This window comes from Dermochelys coriacea, chromosome 7 (assembly GCF_009764565.3).
Source record: "Dermochelys coriacea isolate rDerCor1 chromosome 7, rDerCor1.pri.v4, whole genome shotgun sequence".
NCBI classification, from domain to species: Eukaryota; Metazoa; Chordata; order Testudines; family Dermochelyidae; genus Dermochelys; species Dermochelys coriacea.
This window is the reverse complement of record NC_050074.1, coordinates 7,340,073-7,357,074: the sequence shown is the minus strand read 5'-3', so window position 1 is coordinate 7,357,074 and position 17,002 is coordinate 7,340,073. Positions and strand designations below refer to the sequence as shown.

Here is a 17,002-nt window from a genome sequence, read left to right as displayed (position 1 = left end):
AGGTCTGCCCAGAGGCTATCCGCCTGCCTCACAGCCTTGCTGATAACACAGATAAGCCCTTTCAGCAGAGCATGAATGTGCGTTATGTCAGGACAGACTAGCCAGCCAGAATCCTATCTTCTGGGTTTCTAAAGTGTTAACAGGAGCCTTGATTTAGGGATGCTTGTCAATAACTCGTTTCGCACCTTCAAGGGTAAGATCCACGGCTGACTGGAGTCAGCAGGAGCTGCATCAGTCCCTACAAGACTAGACAAAATGTTGTGATAACAACATGTCATCGCTGTCTCAGCCAGTTCCTGAGCTGGGGTGACAGAATCCTCATTAAATCCACGTGTTTTTTATTGTAATCCAATCAAAGATGTTAGTAAATGTGCTATGCCAGTGAGTCAAACTGTATCTTGCAGGCAGACACGGTGTGCGATTTCAAGCAATCTGCTTGTAATTAGCATTTGGATGAATGCCCCAGAGTCTGTAGCAGAGCTGTGCAATTTGGTTTGTGCTTAAAAGTTACTCCTCTGCCCTTGATTTTCCCCTCCCCAACCCTGCAGAGGAGGAAGAGCAAAAGCAAAACAATGCAAGCCTCCAAACACACACACTGACTATTCTGTCAATAAATCGCAGGGGGCCTTAACTTCTCGACATTGCTCATTGCTTTGGTATGTAAAGTAAAGCTGAAAATAGTGTCATGATTTAGGGGTACTGTTTTCAAAAGCGCCTACGGCCCAATTGAAAACTTTACCCTATGTGACCTGTGAGAGGATCGAGAGGATGATGCAGGCTTTCCAGCTTTGGGAGTGGGATGTGGTGGATTTTTTTGCTCAGAACATCACCTGGGGATGATTAGATTTCTTTTCATTTGGACTAGTTTCATAGATTCATAGATATTAAGGTCAGAAGGGACCATTATGATCATCTAGTCTGACCTCCTACACTACACAGGCCACAGAATCTCTCCCACTCTCCTGAGAAAAACCCTCACCTATGTCTGAGCTATTGAAGTCCTCAAATTGTGGTTTAAAGACTTCAAGGAGCAGAGAATCCTCCAGCAAGTGACCCGTACCCCATGCTACAGAGGAAGGCGAAAAACCTCTAGGGCCTCTTCCAATCTGCCCTGGAGGAAAATTCCTTCCCGTCCCCAAATATGGCGATCAGCTAAACCCTGAGCATGTGGGCAAGATTCACCAGTCAGATACTACAGAGAATTCTTTCCTGGGTAACTCAGATCCCATCCATCTAACATTCCATTGGGCCTATATACCATGAATATTTAAAGATCAATTAATTGACAAAATCATGTTATCCCATCATACCATCTCCTCCATTAACTTATTGAGTTTAATCTTGAAGCCAGATAGGTCTTTTGCCCCTCTCAACCTGCTCTGCTCCTTTTCACAAATCCACTTTGTCTTTGAGGAGAAAAACGATGATGATTGTTGTTGGCATCACAGTGGGTGCCCAAAGGCCCCAGGGCTGATCAGGGCCCTTTTCTTGCTAGGCACTGGGCAAACACATTGAAGGAGGCAATGTGTCCCTGCCCCCAAGAGCTTACTGTCTGTAAAGGCAACAGGTGGAGACAGGTATTCAACGTAGCAGCAAACGAATCGGGGCAGTCCAGGCTATTTGCATGTGTGTGTTTATATTTTTCATTTATATTACAAAGTCTTCATTTTATGGGAGTTTTCAGGGGACGGGGCACTCAGGTTTGAATTGTGGGAGGGGAAGGGATTATTGAAGTAAAAGGTGAATATATTGGGGCAGGAAGAGAGAGATGGGAAAGAGAAAAGCTAAAGGGCAATGGGCAGGGAGGGTGAGGGTGGGCAGTTGAGGGGTTGCAATGGGAAGGGAAGTGGCAGGATGATGGCGGAACAACCACTAATGGCAATACAGCCAGTAAAGGGAGAGGGCGGGGGGAAAGAAATGTGAAGTCAAGTCCTCTGCCTTGAGTGAATGACACTGTCAAGAAGCTGTGAAGGCTCCTCCAGGCTGCTGTTCTCCATATGGAAGAGGGGAGACTGTTGGGTCTAGTGCCATAGCAAGATCCTCTGGGTCATGAAGAGAGACAGGAATTGGGCCAGGAAGCCCTTAACTTACTCCCTGAACCCTCAGCTGCTGAAGGAGGAGCCCTGAGGAACTTGGGAATTCCATGTCACGCCCCAAAGTGAGGCCGGGAGACCCCTATGTGGCCCTCAACAACATAGCACATGGGTGACTCTCCAACTATAAACAGTATCATTTGTATCAAAGACACACAGTTGCTTTAGCCCAGCAGCTACCTAGACCTGCCTGCTTCACCTCAAGCTGTGCCCTGAAGCTGCCCAAACTGTGACAAACCAAGGAAGTTCCAGAGATGAGTAGCCTCTGGCCAAGATGTCCCACCACCAATCTTGGGAACAAGCAGGAGAAGCAGCCGACCCCTCTTAAGAGGGTCACAGGGAGAAGTCTCACAGCTTTGTAGATCATTTTGAAAACCTTTTGAACTACACCTGGAAGCCACGGATAGGATGGTGCCCAGGGGTTGGGCTCACGCGGTTTGTGGAGATGTGACCTTCACCAAGGACGAAGGGCATTTTACATGGCCTCTGTACCAGATCTATACCCTTTGTGAATGTGTAACTTTAAAAGAAACCAGAGGACTGAAATCACAATATATAAGGTATCTGAAAGACAGCAACAAGTGTCTGGTGCTTGTGGAACAGCTCTGTAACTAGTAGGACAGTTGCATGTGTGACACAGGCTGCCTTGTCTCGAGACATCTTAATTTGCTTTGATGTCATAACAGGTTTTGTAATCTGTTAGGCATATAAGACGGTTTCTGTGCTGAGAGACTAATACCCTAATTCTGTCTATCCCACATGTTTTACTCTCTCAATGGGAGCAGCAAGATCAAATGCCGAAGGCATAGGAAATTGCGTGTTGTAAAAGATATCAAAAATCACATGATGGCTAGATCAAAAGTCTGCTGTGAATAAATGCAAATCAAAACCAGGGGGGGAATTTTTTTTAAACTACATCAGTTGTATCAATGTGCTCAGGAAAAGACCTTGTGCTCCGATGTGTCCAAGTTCCAAAAAACCTTAAATGAGTGCTGAAAATGCAAAGCATCCAGGGAGTAAGACTCTGAGTTCTTCTCATTTACTTGTGAAAGATTTTATGTCATCTAAGTTTTCATCAAGCTAGCTTAGCTTTTTTATTAACGCATCTACTGGCCTGTATCCTGTAAAACATTGGCTTAAGCAAGTTAGCATAAGTATAGTAGGCCTGGGATCCTTAGCACAGATAAAATGGCCCGACAGTTACCCTAGATTTTGAGGAACTTGGAATAGCTTGCTCAGTCGAAGGAGTTGGTATCTAATGGTACCAGGCAACAGAAAGAACACTGAACTGATACTGGGCATGGATATTTTAGGACAGAATTGTGGGCAGATGTCTAACCACGAACTTGCTTGAGCAATAAGTGACGTATATGATGATGAGTTAAATGGCATTAATATGACAGGTTTCAGAGTAGCAGCCGTGTTAGTCTGTATTCGCAAAAAGAAAAGGAGTACTTGTGGCACCTTAGAGACTAACATATTTATTTGAGCATAAGCTTTCGTGAGCTACAGCTCACTTCATCGGATGCATTTTCCACCAAATGCATCCGATGAAGTGAGCTGTAGCTCACGAAAGCTTATGCTCAAATAAATTTGTTAGTCTCTAAGGTGCCACAAGTACTCCTTTGGCATTAATATATTAACCTACAGGATAAGAGCACCCCAATAACATGAGGGTGAGAAAGTTGGATTTGGACATGGAAGCCTGGACATCAGAATGAATATTCATGATAGTGCTCACGCCTAGCAATAGGGCAAACCACCATGGGTTAGTTTCCCGTAATTGACCCTTCAGTTCTTTATTGTTATCTACCACCAATCTTTGGGCTTTGGGGAATCTGGACCATTGGACTCATTCAGCATGCCAGAGACAGGGCTGGTCCTTTGTCTCTCACCACCAGGCCCTCAAGGAAAGGCATAAGTATGAACATATGCAAGGAATGATACTACAGATATCCCAAATACTGTGTTTCTTCCTATCTGGTTAGATGGTTTGGAGCTTTTCTGTCTTTACTAATAAATAGTTTTAATAAAAATTGCAAAGGCTTTTTCTTTGTCCTCAGTGTGTGTCCTTGCCATGCAACCCGAGGTTCCCTACAAGATATTGAACTTGTCGGTTTTAGCTCTGATTCTGGGACAAGAACCCTGTTACCTTCAGCTCATTAATTAGTATCGATTAGCAATCAGTACAATTATTATTACCCCTTAAAGGATCAGGCAACAGCATACACACACAGTGTGTTAGGGTTACGTCCAAGGGGTTGTTATGGGGTACTTCAGAATGCCAGCATCTGGATGTGAGGATTAAATGATATCAAGTGAAATGTGAGTTCACTGAAGAGCTAGAGGAATCCTATGCAATGAGGTGGAGGCAGAGCCCGGGAGACTGAAAAAGACAGATACATATAAAAGATGAAGGGCAGGTCTACGCTGCAGATTAGCATCAGCACAGCTGTAGCGTGGCTGGTGAAGATGCTCTAAGCCGATGGCAGAGAGCTCTCCTGTCAGCTTATTAACTCCACCTCCACTCTCCCACCGACATAGTGCTGTCTACATGTGGGGATTAAGGTCAGTATAACTACGTCGCGAGGGGGAGGGGGGAATTTTCACACCCGGAGCAACATTGTTATACTGAAGTAAGTATGTAGTGTAGACCAAGCCTAAGGTGTTTGCTGAAGGTCAACAAAAAGGTATGGAGTATTTGGGTGGAGTCTAGTTGGGGCTGTTACTGTGCCCTGACGGGAAAAGTTTATCAGATTTATTAGAGATGACACCAGGAGGATTTCTCTGTGTTCTGTAGGAGTTGGTAGAGAATGGTGCTTTTTCTGCTGAATTTTTAACCCAATCTGTGGAATGTTATAGATTAACATTGGAACGCAATGTTTTCCATCAAAGGCCTATTGTCTATTGAATTCTATACTCTCTTTTCCTGCAAGGGTATTTGTTCTACTATTATCAAGTGTTGCCTTCCAGTGGGTCTGCCATTTTAACTTTATTTCCTGCTCCTTAGTTTGAAAATTGAGCATTGTGAACATTACAAAGGCAGTGTTAGAATAATTACCGGCCACCTTCACTGAGCTATTTAATCAATCAGTGTCTTAAGCCCTGGCAGTTGTGTACAGTTCCTGTAGCCCGATGTTAAAATGATTTAAAGCTAGTAGTGCAGAGCTGCAGCCGGGCAACTGTGTTCGTTCTTTGAGCACCTCTTAGAACCAGGCATGTTTTTCAAGTTGGTGGGAAGCGCTATGTACTCCACGTGTTGAGATGTTGGCAACCCGGTAGGCTGTGAGCTGAATAAATGTGCACTCCCCTGTGGTAGTTCGCCCTGTTGACTGTGGGAATACATGTGGGACCCCCGTCATCGGTCGGACATTGGAGGCTCCCTGTGAAACTGTTTGGCTCATGGCAGAAGCTGAGGTAATGCAACTCTTAAATGAAGTAATCTCTAAGCGAATGTGTGCGCGCACATACATGGGGCTGATGAGCCAGAGCTAGTTAGCTGTTGGAGGTGGGGATTTAGACAAGAACCTGTCTGTGCCTGTGGAAATGAGCTGGAAAGGGATATCCTACAGATGTGGTGGTTTGGTAGCGAGTTGTTTTTCTCTGATCCCTGTAATGCAGAGAGGTTCACTGGTGCGGGAAATAGCATTAGGGAGCAAAACCTTTTCAACCTGAGGGAGTTTTCCATCTTCAGCTCAACAAACCCCAGCCCATCATCTTTCTTTCAAGTCACACGGGGCCGGATGAGGAACCCTTTAGTCACACTGGTCTCACACAAATAGACCTGTTGACTCCGCTGGAACAGTTTGTGTGAGTAACTTCCTTCCAATGTGGTGGGGGCTCATACCCTGGTCCTTCGCTTTCTTGCCGAAATAGCTAACGTGCTGTCTACTTGAAGGCAGCTGCCCAGCTACGTGCAAAGGGACAACCAAGAAAATCCTATCTCCCCAGCTGCTTCCTGGTGCTAAATGTCTCCAACCTAATTTTCTGAAGTGCTGGGTGCCCAAATCTCCCATGGACGGCAGCCCAGCAAGGAACTTGTCTCCTGCTCTTCCTCCAGGGTATTTTGGGGTTGGTTGGCATCTGTTTTTTACTTGCTCTTTACATCAGTTAGCAACCACCAGACCCTTGGTGTCCATGTCACTCTAGGAAATGCACAGGGGAATTAGCAGAGTGCAGTAAGACAGGGATACAAAATGCCACTTACCAGTGAAGTGTAAGATGATGATGCTAGGGGTCCGACTTATGAGGGTCTGTGATATTTAATGTACCATTGGGGTGTAGGCCGATGTGAGTAAATATCTCACCCTTATTGTTGCAAAAGCAACATTCCTGATGGGACAGCGAAGCAGTGTAGTTTTCCTGTGTTGGCACATGGAGAGCATTCAATTATAGAGCTGTGTCTGCCTCAGGCCTTACACCTGGCCCCAGCATGTAGATATCCTGTGTCCTTTGGAGCTGAGGTGGTGCAGGAAGGCTGGAGAAGGAATCCTCCAACCCTCAAGGCAGCTGAATTAGCTTGTGTCCATTTCCCCCACAGAACTGCTGTAAGATATGTCTGAGACTTCTGGGGCAGGGGGGATTCAGCCACCCTCTTCTTGCACAAAGCCTCATGCCCACTGTCGGCAAGGAGACTAAACCTTCTGGCTAGTGGCCCCCTTGGATTATTCATCCGAGGATGCAATAAGCTCACCGGACTTTTGAGAACTGTGTTCTGACTTTAATACCAAACTGGCGGTGTCCTTTGTGACTTTCCTCACACCCTCCCGCCACGGCCTGCTTATAGCTGTGAAGAGTTTACTTAATGCATGTCCATCCTCAACTGCTGTCGCGGTGGCCAAATGTAGCCTGACGAAGGAAAACCCAAAAGCTAGTGAGCACAGATGCTCAGGGATCACTACAATATATCATTGTCAGTGGAGAGGATGTATAGCGCATAGAATAGACTTTCTGCCATGGTTACGTGTAGTAATTTGGATTTAGCTTGAGTGGATCTACCGCTTGTGTTCCTTGTTTTGTGCTTATTACATGATGTCTGTAAGAACCCAACAGAAAATGGGGAGAATTTTTGTATTATGCACATTATAAAGTCCAAGCAGGAAGGGGCCCTCGGGAGAGAGGAGGCCCTGGAATACCTCTGGGGTGAAAGGCAATTTGACTTCTGGGGATTACAGACTGTGTGAGTATTGGAGAGTATTATCTAGTTAGGAAGCTGGTTGGCACAACTTTTGCAGGACCCTAGAGTGCAACGGCTGCTTGTTTTGCAACTGGTCTACTCTTGTTGTGCGTGCGATCTCCACCTGAACAAACAGAGCTGGGGCTATATCTGCAGCAGCACGAGAATCTGCCAAAATACCCCAGGGAACTGATGATTCACAGCATCTGAGAAAAGTGGGGGCTGCTTCCATGGATCCTCACTTCCTGCCCAGAGAATAATCCATGCAATTTTGCTCTGAAATGACAGTGGCCCAGTTCCCTTAAATAAATACAACACATGTTCATTTTGGGGAGGTTGGACTACTGACAAACATGTATAATTTGTTCTGATGGTAAAAAGTCTAAACCTTATAGATGATGATATGCACAGTGACATGATGTAGTGCAGTATTTCTCAACCTTTTTGATACCAGAGACCAGCTTGCTGCCTTCCTAAATGGTGCCAGGGAGATCTCAGAGACTGGCACCAATCCACAGACTGGCTGTTGAGAAACACTGATGTAGTGCATGCAAGTTAGATGCACCTGCCGGCAAAGTTGGGGGCTGCAAAGGACCATTTGTATAGCGTGACCAATGGTATTTATTATTCATAAATACTTAGCCATTTAAGTTTGCGGGGAGAAGGATGATCTCGTGGCTAAAGCACAGGATTAGGAGTCTAAAGTGTGGGGCTCTCTGCCCAGTCCTGCTACAGACTTTCTGCACATCCTTCGGCAAGTCAGTTAATCTCTCGTGTGCTTCCTTTCATATAACTAACCTGATTTGATTCCAGGGGTAATATTTTGCTTCCAAAAAAGCTCTGGAGTTCTGCTGGAATAAAATACTTTTAAAGAACAAAGCTTTGAATAGTAATATTTTTAGGATCACATGAGAAGCTTTATCCACTTGGTTTATTGCATAGTTCAAAACACATGAACTGACTTACAAACACATTCTCCCTCTGTCCTCCATTGGCATTGAATTAATTTATAGATTTCTCAGGGCTTTTTTCTTTCCTTTAAAGAGAGATAGACATATACCAAAAATAATTGTCAATGGGGCAGGTCTTCAGCTGACTTCAGTGGAGCTATAGCCACATGCACCAGCTGGGACTCTGCCCCGTAAGAGGATGGAAAATGTAACCCCACATTTCAGGTTAAATTAGGTTTAAAGATGTGGTGGAGGGGAAGGCAGATGCTTTAAATGTTCCTCATTTTGCAGCAATCGAGTGCAATCCAACCATACTGAAAATACACCATATCTAATTTTACTCGATCCAGGGGTCAGGATGAAAAACTTGTTGAAAAACTTCTTGCATGCATAGTAGTGAGAGGCAGATGCAGGGCAGGGTGGAGGTACCATCAAGGTCCAGAGATAGTGTCTTAGTGAAAGCCCTCCCAGCTACCCAAAGCTCATGTGCAGAAGGAGGAATCTGGGATTTCTACCAGTGTGTTGCAGTCACTTCACCCTACTTGAGGGCTCCATTGTTTTCATACCGGCCTCTGATTAAGTTATCTGATGAATTCGAAACTCTATGGCCTCCACTCTCCCATTTCCTGTCTGCAAGAGGAAGCCTTGGGGAAGGTGTGTGTATCTGTCACTCCCTTTCCCCCCACCCCCACTTCCTTCAGCATCATGACTGCTGCGGGAAGGGGAGAAATGAAAGGTCTCTGTTACTCTACTCAACCTCATGGTTTTTTGGATACCCCTCCCCTGGGAAAAAACAATGAGGTGTCCTTGTGGCACTTTGGAGACTAACAAATTTATTTGGGCATAAGCTTTCATGGGCTAAAACCCACTTCATCAGATACAGTTTTTAGCCCACAAAAGCTCCTCATTGTTTTTGCTGATATAGACTAACACGGCTACCACTCTGAAACCTCCTCCTCTGTGATTAGCTATAGCCTCTGACTCTACTGATGCTCACAGCTATGCCAAGAGGCAGCAATGTGAAACCGGCATTATTCTTGATCGCTATGCTCTGCAGCCCTCAGGGTGCTGAATAGCACAGTGAGACTAACCTGAGTTTCAGTTTCACTCTGTTATTATTTGGCAAAGCTAAGAGCAGCAGCTCAGGCACCGGAGATGTCTGACTGCAGACTCAGGAAGGCAATGTCAGATTTGGTTTGCATTCAGCTCACCTGTGGAAACTTTTCTTCATGGCCGTGTCTATTAGCAATGTCATTTTTTGTTTTAAATTAAAGCATAAATCTACAGATATGGGTTGTTTAAGCCCCCTTCATACTTGTGACGAAAGCTGCCCATCTAGCAGAGGCTAGTGAGAAAGTGTGGCTTTTATGCTCTACTTATAGGACAGGTAGGGAGAATGTGGGCTGAACAATGTGCAGTCCCATGCAGTGTACCTTAGCCAAATGGCACTTCTGTCTGGGGTGAGAGCAGTGGGGACCTGTGCCATGAATCTTTTCCCATGTTTCTAAGGGAAACAGGTCTTAATGCTGTCAGCTTCTTCTAACCTCCCTGGGAAATGGTGTGGGGATCGCTGCCAGAGAGAGAGCGGAATGATGGTGTTTAATTCCAGGCACCAGTTAGTCACGGTACATTTGATCCATCTCATGTGACACTGAGTTTGATCTAACGCTTGACCGTGCCCTCTTTGCCTGGCCTTTCCCTGACATCAGCCCCTGGGTGTCCTTCAGTAGCAAGCGCCTGTAATTCTGCATGGCCAGGAGGTCTGGCTCCTTTGCTACTTGACCATTTTACAAATATTACCCAAGAGTAAAAATTGACTTTTTATCCCTCGATTTCTCTGCCCTCTAGCTGTTTCTAAACTCCCCCTTTATTCTCATTCTGAGAATGTGTTTGAACATTAATAGAATTGTAGCCAAAATGCATATTCGCTCAAGTCTATCTCTCTTTTGAAGCTTGGTTTTATTTTTGATGCTTATAACAGGTGTTGGTTTAATAGGTTTGCTGTATTTGGTTTTTTCTCCCCAGAGCCCAGCCAGCACTGTAAATTGACACTAGATGAAGGCTAAACATATGATTTCTCCCCGCCTCCACTCTTCTCTCACATTAAACATTTGCAGTGCACACTACTACAGCCCAGACAGTATCGACTCAGGCCTTGTCTCTTCGAGAAATTTGCACTGATCTAAATTTAAATCAATTTAAACTGATTTAAACTGGTGCAAACCTTCTTATTTTCCATTGAAGAGTGACTTTCTTTTGCTTAATTTAAACTGATTCCTAATAGGGTGAATCTAAATGGAAATAAGGCTGATTGAAACCTAAATAAGGGAGTCCACACAGCTTTCTGAACAAGTTTAACTACACCCTATGTTGAATTGGCCAGTGCACCTTTCTTGTGTAAAAAATCCCTTTGTAGCAGTGAAAGGTGAATTCTCTTTCAATTAGTACCAGTGGAAAATGCCTTACCAGCCTATTTATCAATAAATATTCATTAAAACATTTAGCACTAGGGATATCCCCGGGGATTAAGGTGTAACTTTACCTCTAAAATACAGGCCTGGATTCCTGGAAATGCTGTGATCTTTGGAACTTGCACCATCTGTCTTCCCCCCCACTCAAAAAACCAACCGCCCTCCCCACCACAACTCTTCTCTTTGTTTCCTTTGAACATTCCATTTGCTTTTTAAATTTTAAATCATTGAGCAGTGCCGAAGACTGCCAACGAAGTATTCACTACTTGTTGGAAACCGGCTCTTAGCTTTTGGCTGAGTTGGGGAGTGGATGGTTTGGGAGGTTCACTTGAATAGTTTGGAATACCGGTGGGCATGTTCCACAGCTGTACAAAGACGACGAAAGCTAACATAGCGGCATATGTAGGATTTACTTTGCACTTAGAATATTTTGCTCATTTAGCACCTTTTACAGTCATTACAGACCTGAATGAGTTTAGCCTCACAGCATCCTGGTCAAGACAGATGAGTAAACTGAAGGTACAGAAGAGTCAAGTGACATGCCCCAGGCATGAGTCAGTACCAGAGCTGGATGCTAGATGGTCAGAGACTTGGCTGCCAGTCTTTCATAGAATATCAGGGTTGGAAGGGACCTCAGGAGGCCATCTAATCCAACCCCCTGCTCAAAGCAGGACCAATCCCCAGTTTTTACCCCAGATCCCCAAATGGCCCTGTCAAAGATTGAACTTGCAACCCTGAGTTTAGCAGACCAATGCCCAAACCACTGAGCTAGTCCTGGCTCTAATGACTGGATCTCATATTAAGCATAGTCATCTTGTACTCTTGCAGTAACAATGGCTGAAATGAGACAGTAAAATTGTTCCCATGGGTTGTGCTACATGGGGAAGCGTGGGGGGAGCACCATTTATTTGTGTTTCAAGGCTGATCAGGTATTTTCATTGAAATTTCATCTGTAACCTGTGCAGTCTAGGAAGTTAAAATAAGGAGTACCCAGTAAAATCCCCCTCTTTCCCAGCCATTGCGAAGGGGGAGGAGAGATCAGGGCATAACGTCCACACAATTTACTCTGCTTTCAAATTGCCTGGGGACTGGTAAGGAAGGAAACTGAGTGGAAAAAGTCCCAAGCCATAACAGGAAGGGTTAAACAGTGTTTCGGTGTCTATTGAAAGCACAAAAAAGAAAATGTAATCAAGCTGGTGAAGGTTTGGAATAAGTTGTATTTATGTCACACACTGTGTATAGGAAAAGTCATCGGGGTTGGTTTTGTTTGAAGTGCGATGTTCTGAGATGGCCCAGCGCTCGCAGCAAACTGTCTGACGTTCCCCAGCTGGAACTGGCTGGAGGTGGTGCTGGGAGTCATTACTTACTGCTGGAGTTGGCCCATCTTTGAGAGGGAGAGAGAGAAACCTAGCTTTCCTATGTGAAATAATGCACACACCCCACCCCCTTCTTAAACTGTTAGCTGCAGCACAAGAAAAAGCAACATCTGAATGGACAGAAGTCACCTGGAAACTGCTTGAACATGGCTCAGACCAAAATAGTATCTTCCACTTCACCCACCTTTTCCTTTCTTTCTTAAACTGGGCCCTATGGTAAACTCTGGGACATTGTGCTTTTGATGCATGATATACATACAGTAATATTAATATTCCAAAAAATGACCATCTGTTTCTACTTCTGAACTGCTCTGCATGACTGAAGCCATTTCATGCTTTCAGTCCCTTACAGAGTTGCTGCTTTTTGTGTTTAGTAATCACCAGGTAATTTATAGATTCTTGACGTTCTTTTGTATGAAGCTACAATTCCTGGTAATTTACAGCTAGATTCTGAGTGCGGTTACAACAGTAGGTCTGAGATCAGAGTTGAACGTATAGTTCCTGATTCAGCACAGCTTTGAAACGCACGCTTAAGTTTATTCTTATTTGGCAAAGCACTTAAGAATTTATCCGATGAAGTGAGCTGTAGCTCAGGAAAGCTTATGCTCAAATAAAATTGTTAGTCTCTAAGGAGCCACAAGTACTCCTTTTCTTTTTATCTTTTAAGTACATGCTTTGCTGAACAGAAATGGATTTTAAGTGTGTTGCTTAAAGTTAGGCATGTTTTTGGGTACTTTCCTGAATTGGGCTCTTAGTCATGGTTTGTTTTAACATTACATATTATTGCACTCATTTGAAAGGGATTCTGTCAGCTTGAAAAATCATATTTCTGTCTGAAAAGGAACCTGCTAAAGTGACAAATTCAGACTATTAACACAGGGCAGTTGGTGCAAGAGAAATTCTTTTCTTCAGGAGTTTAATTTATGGATGTGACAGCCCCTTTTGCATAGTCAATTTGACTGTTTTCCCTTAGGCATACAATCAGAATATACAGTCAGAATATACAGTATCAGGGTATGTCTATATTGGGATTAAAAAACCCATGGCTGGTTCAGGTCTGCTGATTGAGGCTCAGGCTCGGGGTTAAAAATTGCTGTGTAGACACTAAGAAAAGGAGTACTTGTGGCACCTTAGAGACTAACAAATGCATCTGATGAAGTGAGCTGTAGCTCACGAAATCCTATGCTCCAATAAATTTGTTAGTCTCCAAGGTGCCACAAGTACTCCTTTTTTTTTTGTGAATACAGACTAACACGGCTGCTACTCTGAAACCTGTGTAGACACTCAGGCTCCAGTTGCGGGGCTTTTATTGCCATGTAGACATACCCTCTGCGGCTCTGTCCAGGCTCAGAGATCCCTCTCATGTAGAATTCATTGTAGGAATGAGAAGGCCAAAGTTTGTTTCTTTCTTGCTAAAAAGATCTTTACATATATCAATAAGAGGAGCAAAAATAAGTTATTTCAAATGTTTTTAAGGATTTTTTTTTTTTTAATTTCAGGACGCAGGGCTTGACTCTCATTTATTCTAAGGCCTGTTTATGCCACTTGGGCAGCATATAAAGGGGCTTTCTTTACTGCAAGACCCCTTTTCATGGCATGGATGGTGCAAAAAGGGCCTTAGGATAAAATGTTCAAAAGTAGCTAAGTAACTTGGGATCCTAAATACCATTGACATTCAATGAGATTTAGACTCCTAAACCATTGAGATGCCTTTTGATAATTTTGCCCTCGGTATAAATGAGAATCAGGCCTATCATATTCCATCAGACAGTGGAATGTTTGAAAATGACTAATTTAAATTTGACACAGTGTCTTTTTAAACCAACAGCTTAGTCTGTGGAGAAACCATCAGTTTGTATTAACGAGAGGGAAAGAGGACATTGTGCTGTGGAGAGAGACCTTTCCTCACCATTCATTAAAAACATTTTCAATTCACTGTGCTGGGCTTCTGTTAAAGGGTTTTATCTGGACTTATAAAGGCCGGGGAGGGTCTGGAAACAGAGAGAGGGAGATGGCAAGGACATGTTCAAAGATAAATGCCTGCATGTGAGTACTGGATCAAATAAATTTGTTAGTCTCTAAGGTGCCACAAGTACTCCTTTTCTTTTTGTGAATACAGACTAACGCGGCTGCTACTCTGAAACTCTGGATCTCAAGTGTTTGTTTAAAAGAGATTCCTCTGGATCTGGAGAGCCTGATGTTCCCATTTTGCATTCAAGAATGCTTTGGCTGGCTGCTGGCTCCCCACCCCTCTCCATTTACTTAGAGGGTAGCTGGTGTGATTAAGCTGTAGTCTTTGTCTGAAATCACTTTACTATCTCTTATTATTCAGCAGGTTCTCAAGTGTCTGTGAATGTCTCTATTTAGAGCTGTCTGTTTCAGCCTTGCTGGTAATCGCAATGACTGTTCATGCTGGTCTAAATTCGTGTCAGTCATCTGCTTTACTACTTGTGTCTAATGCCCAATATATAGAGGAGAGATTTTAAAGTTTGGTTACTGTTCTTCCTTCTGAGTCAGGCCAAAAAGGAGTTAGAAAGAAAAGAGAGGGCTTTTATTTTAAAACTAAACTCTCCAGGTGCAAACAGATTTGGAGCTCTTCAGTTGTTTGACAGCTGTGGAAATCCAGTGAGTGATTTGTAATGCTTTCTGTGAGCAAAACAATTCCAATGTTAAATCTCCAGACTATTGATGAAAATGCAGCTGGCTTGAATCATTACTTTGGGGCCAGATCCGACAAACACTGCTGAGTGCAATGCTTAGTGCCGAGAGTTATTCTAAGCACACAGTTTGGTCTAGGGTAGTAAACAATATGCTAGGAAATGATTGCAGAATCAAGCCCCTGGATACTGTTTCTATGTGTTAGAAATCATTGTTATGTAGTTTAGAGCTGGGACTTTTCAAAAGGGCCTAGCAACTAGGCAAACAACCCCCAGAGGCTTTCACTGGGATTTGGGTGACTATTTATCTCCCTTTGAAAAATCCCAGCCTGTGTGTGTTATGGAATTTTGGCAATTTGCTAAGTCATCAGTCAACACTGGGAGAATTCCTGTGACAATCCCAATCCTGCAGTCTCTCTTAATAATGCATTTATCTTGGGAGTTAAGGGGATGGAAGGGATCCAGAATTGGGCCCAAATCTCTGGAAGGAAAATGCATCAGTGGACTCGGTAGTTATCAAAGAAAGTCTTGTACCAAAATAGAAAAAACTCCAAATGTTTGTGATTTACTACAGTCTGACTAGCCAGAGAAACAGCAGGGAGCCAGTGTATGTATCTCTGACACTGGTTTCTGATTGGACCGTTGTTTTTTGAAATACGTTTAAATACCAGTGTGGCAAGCCAACTGGCGACTGATGGAATCAATTGCTCTCTCTGGTTATATTTATTTTCTTTAAGGAAACTTGATTCTCTCCAATTCTCATCCTGTCTGTTTCAGGCATCACAACAGGATCCGCAGCATTGAAGCAAGTCAACTGAAGCCTTACGTTGCCCTGGAAACGTTGGACCTGAGTTCCAATGACATCACGGAAATACGAAGCGGCTGCTTTCCACAGGGACTTCCCATAAAGGAGCTGTGAGTTCTTCTTGTTCAGAACAGCATTAGTCGAGTTACCGCAGCAAAAAGGAGGCCTTTAAAATTGCCTTAAAAAAAAGGTTGCTAACAAACATTTCAAATAGAACATTATAATTGTGCGTTCTACATGGAACAGTGAATTAAAACTCAGACAGTTGTGTCTCTGTTCCCCCTGCCTCCCACCCCCACCAGCCTTGTCTTTTTGTTATCGGATGTGTCTGAATAATGCAGAGACTGTCATTTTGCCAGCTGCACTGGGAGCGGTGTACAGTGACAGAGAAAGGCACGTGTGCCCTTCAGGTACGAGCATTCTGCATTGCTACGGAAACCTGAAGCCAAAACAACTATCCAGAGCAGGGATAGCTGTTCCATAATGGGAATCCTAGAAACATAAGGCTGGAAGAGAGGGTATCTAGTCCACCCCCAGACTGAGGCAGGATTAAGCATACCTAGCCTAGACCATCCCGGGCAGGTGTTTGTGTACCTTGAGGTCTGTGCCTTGCTTCTGAAATCAGACACATGCATCTGGGGAAAAGTGGCTGTTTTCCTTGTGATCACATAGTCATGTTAAAATGGACGTTGGGTAACCCTTGTTTTTATAGCCATAAATACCAGCAGTCAGTGGGAGCCAAACGAGCTCCCCTTGAGCCATGCAGGAAAAATACAGCATAATCCTAATGTGTATGGGGTCTGTGATGTACGTTGTGTGTTTTCTAGAAGGCGCAGAATAATGATGCTTCAGCATACATTTCAAACAGCTACCATAGGTTCTGCTCATAAGCCGTGTTTGTGCATAAGGAGTGTGTATGCTGTGGGTTTGATCCCACTCCTGTCTGGAGGCCATCAATTTTTGGAACCATCAGAATGAGGTGACAGCAATGGCCCCTATATGCTGTGGGTCTGACAGTGAGCCCCCCGACTGTCTCCTTCATTGGAGTAGGTGGTGCTGAGCATCTCTGAAGGGGCACTCAGCACCTTCCATTGCTAGGTGCTGGCAATGTGTCCTGGGAAGGCGTGTTTTGTTTTTATTTGTCCCCAAACCTGCTCGGTTCCAATGTAATGTGTCTAATTTCACCAGCCCGTTTGGAGACCAAACAAAGGCTGATAACTAACAACGAAGGCCTCTGACACAACCGTTATGTTTTCTGTGCTGATTTATTACAGCAACCTGGGGAGCAACAGAATCAGCACCCTGGAGCCTGGTGCTTTTGATAGTCTGTCAAGGTCCCTGCTAACACTTCGACTGAGTAAAAACAGGATCACCCTGCTTCCTGTTAAGGCATTCAAGTTACCCAGACTAACACAACTGTGAGTAGAAATGTGCACCTTAATTAAGGTTAACCAAACTTTATGGAGACAAAATT

The 17,002-nt window shown here is 44.0% G+C and overlaps 1 protein-coding gene across 2 annotated transcripts in view; it reads left to right on the top strand.

The window, feature by feature from the left end:
- The window catches only part of LRIG1 (leucine rich repeats and immunoglobulin like domains 1), a 125,213-nt gene that overhangs the window by 76,307 nt on the left and 31,904 nt on the right, over positions 1-17,002 (top strand). For both annotated transcript variants that reach the window (XM_038409093.2, XM_038409092.2), the window contains exons 4-5: positions 15,501-15,638; positions 16,803-16,946. In XM_038409093.2, the coding sequence (XP_038265021.1) occupies positions 15,501-15,638; positions 16,803-16,946 (282 nt within the window). The remainder of the gene's footprint in view (positions 1-15,500; positions 15,639-16,802; positions 16,947-17,002) is intronic.